The 8,123-nt window shown below is 30.6% G+C and overlaps 2 protein-coding genes across 3 annotated transcripts; both read left to right on the top strand.

The window, feature by feature from the left end:
- Positions 1 to 156: 156 nt before the first annotated feature.
- Moca-cyp (nuclear cyclophilin protein Moca-cyp) lies at positions 157 to 3,866 on the top strand. 2 transcript variants are annotated; one of them, XM_034331442.2, is made up of 9 exons: positions 157 to 280; positions 655 to 958; positions 1,028 to 1,115; positions 1,822 to 1,851; positions 1,934 to 2,079; positions 2,163 to 2,256; positions 2,334 to 2,586; positions 2,729 to 2,824; positions 2,903 to 3,866. In XM_034331442.2, exons 1-9 carry the CDS (start codon positions 188 to 190, stop codon positions 3,608 to 3,610), a joined length of 1,812 nt encoding a protein of 603 aa, XP_034187333.1. In that variant the 5' UTR covers positions 157 to 187; the 3' UTR covers positions 3,611 to 3,866. The 2 variants fall into 2 exon arrangements, with proteins under 2 accessions (XP_034187333.1, XP_034187334.1); XM_034331443.2 differs by having other exon boundaries at positions 216 to 505; positions 2,903 to 3,863.
- Positions 3,867 to 4,277: 411 nt separating this feature from the next.
- Positions 4,278 to 7,865, top strand: LOC117607579 (maternal embryonic leucine zipper kinase). The gene is made up of 13 exons (XM_034331440.2): positions 4,278 to 4,590; positions 4,659 to 4,809; positions 4,880 to 4,989; positions 5,058 to 5,211; positions 5,280 to 5,386; positions 5,448 to 5,615; positions 5,687 to 5,881; positions 5,954 to 6,074; positions 6,140 to 6,217; positions 6,714 to 6,786; positions 6,854 to 7,004; positions 7,079 to 7,182; positions 7,244 to 7,865. The coding sequence occupies exons 1-13, from the start codon at positions 4,447 to 4,449 to the stop codon at positions 7,509 to 7,511; spliced, it is 1,824 nt and encodes a 607-aa protein (XP_034187331.1). The 5' UTR covers positions 4,278 to 4,446; the 3' UTR covers positions 7,512 to 7,865.
- Positions 7,866 to 8,123: the final 258 nt, after the last annotated feature.

Consider the following 8,123-nt stretch of genomic DNA (forward strand, 5'->3'; position numbering starts at 1 on the left):
GTGTCAATATAAAAAGTATGTGAATTGAAAAATGAAAATAATCTGCTATGATTCAGCATGTACTTTGTTTTTTAACAAGTTCAATTTATGTCTGTAAACAATGTACTTCAATCAATTAAAATTTATATAAAACACACGTAATTTAGGGATATATAAATCAACTGTGAATTAGTATAGGGAAAGAGATATGTTTGCGATTTTGTTGGCAACTATACTCAACACAATAACCAGTGACTGTAGTCACTGGCATAGATTTAACAATATGGCATCGTATCGAAAGGTATAAGACTAGTTGTAGAAGTACCTTGATTAAATATTATTGATATTATCGTATTGATATAGTAATCGTATGCTCACCTAAGGGAAAATGATAGAAGTACTGTGTAAACTTTAATCAATAGATAGCGCAATAAGTAAACGAAACAATTACGTTGAGTAATTGTAACCTCATTCTGAAAGTTGCGATTTGTGGATTTCTTTGATAGTTCTATTTTTTGGTATAACGGTAAGAACTTAATTTTGTGTAATTTCATTCATCATAGCAATTTTAATTGTTAATAAACATATATAAAAATGTTTCTAGTTCTTATATATTGATAACAACTTTTATTAAGTTCTCTATGCAGTAATAAGTTATTTTGTATATCATTTCAGGAATTTACAGAACAAAACACCATGGTTAACGTCAATCCCCGAGTATTTTTTGATATAGAGGTTGGGGGGCTCCCAATGGGACGTATAATATTTGAACTTTTTGCGGACATTTGTCCAATTACATGTGAAAATTTTCGTGCTCTATGTACTGGAGAAAATGGACTTGGCAAAACCACTGGAAAACCTTTACATTATAAAGGAATTGTTTTTCATAGAGTAGTTAAAGACTTTATGATTCAGGGTGGTGATTTTTCAGTAGGTAATGGAACAGGAGGAGAATCAATTTATGGAGGGACATTTGCAGGTAACATTTATAAATATATTTCATTTATTGAAATGGGATTAAAAACATTAATTATGTATAACATTTTAGATGAAAATTTTATAATAAAACATAATAAACCATTTTTATTATCAATGGCAAATCGTGGTAGAGATACAAATGGTTCACAGTTTTTTATGTAAGTATTAATCAACAGGCAATTAGCTAAATTTTTAATGAAATGAACTTTAAATATTTAAAAGTAATTTGTTAGCTCCACAAAAGATAAAAAGAAGTGCAGTATGGTGTGATAAGTTTATAATACATACAATTATTAAAATGTTAAATCATTAATGCATTATACTATTTTCCTGAGAATTTAGTTTGCATGTGATTATTAACAAAAGTGATTAGCTTACTAAAGGTTAATATTCATCGTTGCAAAGAGAATATTTTGTGTATAGATTTTATTTTTTAATATTTCTACTGGCTCAAAATTATTTTTCTCTGCTGACAGATGTATTCTTTGTCAACCTCAAAGGTAAAGGTAATAGGAATTTAATATATATTTATTTTAACATCCTTTTAAGCTAATATGTTTTTTAAATGTGTTTCAAATAAAGAACAGGTGATATATATTAGATAAATGGAAAAATTGGGTTTGTTTATTCTTTTTCAATTGCTACAGTAAAGTCATTGAGTATGTAGCAATTTGTATGAGTTGTATGAATTTTCTGGTGAAAAGTATAGAAGTAAGGATATCTTTGGAGGAATGAATAACTTAGCTATATTTCTGTGTAGTCGTGAGGGAAGGGTCTGCACACCACTACTACAACACAATGACCAATGAAAGCTGGCTCTTTCTGTTCATCTCTCATCCCCTTAATCATATTTTGTTGTTGTAGTACAACACAACCAGCGCCTCACCTCGACAAGTAAGTAGTAGTTGATGATCAATTCATTATTATAGTGACTTTATACAAGGCGCTTTTTTATATTTAAATTTCAACATCTTAGTGTCCATGTGGTTTTTGGAGAAGTAGTGTCTGGCCAGGAAATTGTTACACATATTGAGGGACTCCCAGTAGATCGTATGTCTCGCCCGTTACAAGATGCTAAGGTTGTAAATTGTGGAGAACTTGTGCTGAAAGTCAAAAATAAAGGTATATTTTAGTTTTTTTTTTTATTGTTACACTCAGGAAGATTTGTATTAACATTTTGAAATGTAATTTATTTCTATTTACAGCAAAAAAACATGAAGCAAAGGAAAGCAGTTCGTCCGAGTCAGATTCCGATTCATTCACAGAAAAGCCTAAAAAGAAAAAGAAAGTCAAGAAAAAGTACGGTATCGACCAAAATTCATATTTCAAAATCATTCTATTGATAAAAACATAATATTAATCATTATTTGTTACAGTAAAAAAAGAGCAAAATCAGAAGATGGCGAAATTCATGATTCGAACGAGGATGATCTCGGGAAACCTCATCCACTTGTTTCAGTGACAAAAATTGATCCCGATGAAATTCCTGAGGTGCCAGCGAATAAATTTCTATATAGAGCGGGGCCTACTAATAATGCAAATCAAAAAGAATTTAGGCAACATTATGGAAGAGATCGGGTACGGTCGCATAGAAAAACTGGTCGCGTATTTAAAGGAAGAGGAATATTCGTAAGTATTTGTGTACAATATATGAAACATGGTATGTATAAAGTTTACATATATCGTAACATATCATTATACAAGTTTTTATGTTTAAATATGGCGATTTTTGTATGTAATAACGATTTAATGTATGTAAATAAATTTACAGCGATATCATACACCCTCTCGTAGCCGTTCAAGAAGTGTTACACCACCTCACTGGAAACAAGCTCAAAATCGCACTATTAAATTACACGAGTTTCAGGTATCATATAATAACATTGAATTGTATACATTTTATACGCTTTAAGTATATTTTGCGTGCTTCAATTTTATGTTATAGAAATTGGAAAAAGAACGTATGAAGAAGGAGGAAGAACTGAAGAAACGGGAAGCTGATAGAATTAAAAAGTTCAGTGAAAATCCTGATGAAGAAAACCAGATGATGGATAAATTCGACGCCGAAGCACCTATATGCGAAGATTTAGAAAATAAAGAAAATGATCAGTCAGATGATAAAAAGGATGGCAATAAAAGCGTGGAACAGGACCAAGAACATTTGAATACTAATTTAAATGTTATTGATACTATGATGAAAGAGAAAATAGATGGAAAGAACAAGAACGAAAAATTAATGAAACGTGATTCACACCGGTCGTATGGTGACAGATCTTCACGTCGCGATTCACGGGATAGGAGCAGAAGGCGAGGTAGTGCTCGTTCAAGATCCCGAGATCGACGAAGGTCTCGAGACAGAGATTATGATCGTAGGAACAGTCGTGACAGAAGAAACAGAAGAAATTATTATCCGCGAAGACGAGATTCCTACAGAATGAACAGACCTGGTAGAGATAATTACAGATATTATGATAGGCGTAATGATTATAGAAGAACGAATAATTCCAACTTCAATTATGACACAGATATGAATACGTCACGTTATGATAAAAACCGAAGGAAAAGTGATAACACCTCGGACTCTAACAATCAACCAAAATTCAAACGTCGCTCACGTTCAACTAGTTCTAGTAGTCAACACTCCAAAGATTAAGATGCATTGTTCTCTTGTTTCTTTCTTTTGCATAATACAGGAAAAATATAATTTATGTAGTAAGCTATATATTTTATTTTTTCAAATTTTTTATTTGAATTTGTTTTTAAATACTATATGACTCTATATAAAAGTGACTATTTAAGTAATATTGGTTGCAATGTTTGAATTAAAATTTCAATTTTTTAGAAGTTGAAATTATTTAATAATACAATTTTTTGAACTTTCAGTTATGCACTGCTTTCAAGCAAACATAAGCTATATAACGAATGTAATGAATTTATCTGTATATCATAATACTGTAAATTAAAAATACTTTTATAGTAAGTTATAATATATACTTATAAGTTATGTTTGAATTGTTCTTTATAAGCATTCTGTGCTTTTTCAATATTTGTATACAAAAGTACTGAGGAAATTCAAACATAAGTTCTAAATAAGATTTCAGTTTTAGGTATTTACAAAAGTTCATCAGTATCATAAACCATGAATAATATTTTCCTTTCTTATAATTTAAGAAAGTATTTGTATTCATATGTTGTATAATCATCATTTAAAATAAAAATCTACTACACGGTTCATAAAATTAATGTTATATTTTTTTACAAATTTCCTCATCATTCATAACTTTTCATACGACAGTCTGAAAGTTCTTGTAGCAATTTCAGACTGGACTTTTGTATTGGTACCATCAATGGCATGAAATTGGCCACGTATAAACTTCGTTTTGATTGGTTTTTAAAACTTGTTTACGTTAGAAATTGTGATTTTAAATGTAATGCAAATTGACAGCATACATTTAGAGTTACCAGTGAAGTTTACCTAAATTTGTTAAAATGGTACGATATGCTGCACTTAAGGGTTTATACGATTTGGAGAAAACTATCGGGAGCGGAGGTTTTGCAAAAGTTAAGCTTGCTACCCACATAGCAACCGGCGAAAAAGTTGCTATTAAAATCATGGATAAAACTGCATTAGGCGTAAGTGATTTTTAATACTTAATAAATTTGCATAATTCTGATTTATAAATAAATTTTCGAATCCTTAGGATGACTTACCAAGAGTTAAATTGGAAGTTGAAGCATTAAAAACTCTATTGCATCAACACATATGTAGATTATATCAAGTAATAGAAACAGAAAGCCACTACTTTATGGTAATAGAATATTGTTCAGGTGGAGAACTGTTTGATCATATAGGTAATTTGATTTATATTTTACATTCTTTGTGGTGTTAAACAGAAGATTATTCTATTATTTTCATTTGTAGTTGAAAAAAATAGGCTTACTGAAACAGAGTCACGAAAATTTTTTCGTCAAATTGTCTCTGCAGTAGCTTATTTACATAGTTTAGGGTATGCTCATCGTGATTTAAAACCAGTAAGTTACATTTCTCTTCCCTGATTAAATCTTTGTATAAATGGTAAGAGATGTTATTTTGTATCTAGGAAAATGTTCTGCTTGATAGGGAAGAAAATTTAAAGCTTATAGATTTTGGATTATGTGCTAAACCAAAAAATGGAATTGAATCACATTTACAAACTTCTTGTGGCTCTCCAACATATGCTGCACCAGAACTTATATTAGGAAGAAAATATTTAGGTATATAGTATGTTTTTCATTTTATTAAATGCTATAGTAAAAATAATTTAATTATATTTGTTTTATAGGTTCAGAAGTAGATATTTGGAGTATGGGAGTCCTTCTTTATGCATTGCTTTGTGGTTTCTTGCCTTTTGATGATAATAGCATAGAGAGCTTGTACAGAAAAATTCTTGTAAGGTTGATGTGTTTAATCAGTTACATTGAGAAAGGTATTAATGATAGTTTAATTTTAGAGTGGCAAATATGATGAACCAAATTGGTTATCAAGCAGTAGTAAAAGGCTGATACGAGCAATGTTACAAACAGATCCAAAAAAGAGAATTACTATTCAAGAATTGTGCAATCATCCATGGATTACAGCTGGATTCCTTAATCCTGTTTCTTTTATTCATAAGACTAATGTAAAAAATCTTGTTACTGTTTTTGAATATATACATGTTTTTATGTTCTAATAAAACGAATGCGTTTACAGTTTGAAAAAGATGATGATGTGTTAAGTACTATGTCTGCAATATGTAATGAACATGCTTCAGAAATATGGAAGAAACTAGTAAAAAGCGGTCGAACTGATTACAGAACTGCCACATATCTTTTACTTTTAGACAGAAAACTCCGTGGACTTTCACTTAGAATATCATCTTCTGCAAAGTCTCATTTCAGAGCTGAGGTAGTATATTGTGTATTAAATATATCTTCAGCAATATTTTAATTTTACTTTTCGTTTTTGTTTTATTTATAGCGTGGAGGAGGAATAAATAATATTATAACTAAACTTGATTATTCTCCAAGAAGTAGATTTGGTAAGAAGTCACCAGTAGTGGATACCACTTACAATGTCCTACCAAAAACACCTGAAAATGGTAAGCCATAATTGTTTCTCCAAATATATATAATGCAAAGTTGTTAATATCTCATTTTCATGTAGCTGACAATTTCATGGAACCACATGTACCTGGTAGAAAACGACTTCGCAGTAAAGATGTAGATGATGCATATTCTCCTGGTATGTTTTGTAAAATGGTATTAATTATTGATGCCCTGAAACATTTCTCCTCAACATTTTTAAGAATTATTCTATGTTATATTAAATTTTATTTATAGTAGACATCCCATTTCATTAAAGAACTTTTAGATCTACTTGTGTTCTATTATAGCTATGGTACTTAGTTTTATAATATATTTTCTAAAGTTTACTTCTAATTAGGTGATGCTAGCCACCTAATTAGAAACTTTAATGAAAGTTTCCAAGTGCCATAAATTGCAGTAGTTCTGTGAAAAGCAGATAATTAGTCAGATGAGAGCAACGACTTGTGAACAAACACAATTTGGAGTTACAAATAGCTATGTGTAAGAATTCTTTATTCCATCCCCTTGTAAAAGGTATAATACCTTTCTACCATTCCTTATCTCCGTTCTTTTTGACTTTTATTTATCCATGTTTTTACCTTAATTCAAATGTTATGAAATTTACATAATTACAAATAAAGTATTAATTACAGTTCCTGCAAAAAGAGTTGCAGAAAAAGATAGGCTTGTTTCTACCCCAACTAATACACCGGTATCCGATACAAGGTATGTTCATAATAATGACGGTATAAGTATCGATTAAATAATGCAACTGAATGTAAGTATTTTTTAGAGGATCTCAATCATCCACACCAGGAAGTGCAAGAAAAGTAATGATGGGTTTAGAGCGAGGTCTAAATCGTGTACGCTGTGTTCTTACGCCTAAAAGGCGCGTTAAGAATGAAAATATTGATCCTGATCAACCAAACATACTTTCTGGAAAAGTTTGCATCTAGTTATTTATACGATGTTCATAATTTTAAACTAAACTCTAACAATTTCTTAATTATTTTTCAAGGGTCTTTGTAATGTGTCTTCAACATCCAGCGACGATCCGAAATATGTTCTATCGCAATTACGTCGAGCACTTCGCCGTAAAGGAATAATGTGTCATCAAAAAGGGTAATGTTAAGGTATTATCAAACATTTTAAATAAGTATAAATAACTGTATTATATTTGCAGGTTTATCCTTCAAGGAGAAACAGAAGATTGTACCGAGGATGATAAAGATACGGTACGGCCATTTTCTTCGAGAAACGCCTGCTCCTTCGAGTTGGAAGTTTGTTTATTGGAAGGCGTTTCGAGCGATAAATTAGTCGGTATTCGAAGGAAAAGATTAAAGGGTAACGCGTGGGTGTATAAACGAGTATGCGAAGAAGTTCTTGCTCTGGCAGCCGAGGATCTTCCCACGGAATCGGAAGGTTCGACAGAATCAAAATGTCCAATTTGAAGTATTGAACAGCTGTAGTATTCAGCTGCTCTGATCTCCATTAATTATGTTAAATAGAATTTATATTTGTAACACAAAAGAAATGATCAGTTCCGATGCGAACTTCCAGCAGATACGTTTACAACAGCATTATATCAGTAACATATCTGTACCGCTATGCATTTGTAAACTATATTTTCTTCGTAGAAGAAATAATTATAGGAGAAATATACACATAAAACAGTAAATATTTCTCTATATATATCTATAAATTTGATAAAAATTAGGATTAATCAATTGTGTAATATTGTTCATACACTTAGGGATTAATATAGGGCTAGCAATGAGATGGTAACTAAAATATATATTTTATAGATCTCTGAAACTAATGAAAATAAAAATGAAAAATTGTATATTTTCACAAATGAAAGTAATAATTCACATAATTTTTTTAAACCTATATTTCTTAGATAAAGTAATTTGAAGCAAATGGATCGTCGAACATGGAAACACAAAGAAACTTCTTACAAAAGAATACTCTGTTACGAGTCTCAGCCTTTTCTACTGGAATATGTAAAGCTCCATTTCGCGTTTACACCTTGGATATAAAATATCGCGGCTCGTTTGAACCGT

This window comes from Osmia lignaria, chromosome 6 (genome assembly GCF_051020975.1).
Source record: "Osmia lignaria lignaria isolate PbOS001 chromosome 6, iyOsmLign1, whole genome shotgun sequence".
In the NCBI taxonomy this organism is placed as follows: domain Eukaryota; kingdom Metazoa; phylum Arthropoda; class Insecta; order Hymenoptera; family Megachilidae; genus Osmia; species Osmia lignaria.

What these genes read in the sequence shown, in the direction of transcription:
- LOC117607579 (XM_034331440.2), top strand. Translation starts at nt 4,447, where the DNA reads ATGGTACGATATGCTGCACTTAAGGGTTTATACGATTTGGAGAAAACT. An exon ending in AGAACTGTTTGATCATATAG is followed by an intron (nt 4,810 to 4,879) that starts GTAATTTGATTT and finishes TTTCATTTGTAG; the next exon opens with TTGAAAAAAATAGGCTTACT. An exon ending in ATTAGGAAGAAAATATTTAG is followed by an intron (nt 5,212 to 5,279) that starts GTATATAGTATG and finishes TTTGTTTTATAG; the next exon opens with GTTCAGAAGTAGATATTTGG.
- Moca-cyp (XM_034331442.2), top strand. Translation starts at nt 188, where the DNA reads ATGTTTGCGATTTTGTTGGCAACTATACTCAACACAATAACCAGTGAC. An exon ending in AATGGTTCACAGTTTTTTAT is followed by an intron (nt 1,116 to 1,821) that starts GTAAGTATTAAT and finishes TTGTTGTTGTAG; the next exon opens with TACAACACAACCAGCGCCTC. An exon ending in GCTGAAAGTCAAAAATAAAG is followed by an intron (nt 2,080 to 2,162) that starts GTATATTTTAGT and finishes TTCTATTTACAG; the next exon opens with CAAAAAAACATGAAGCAAAG.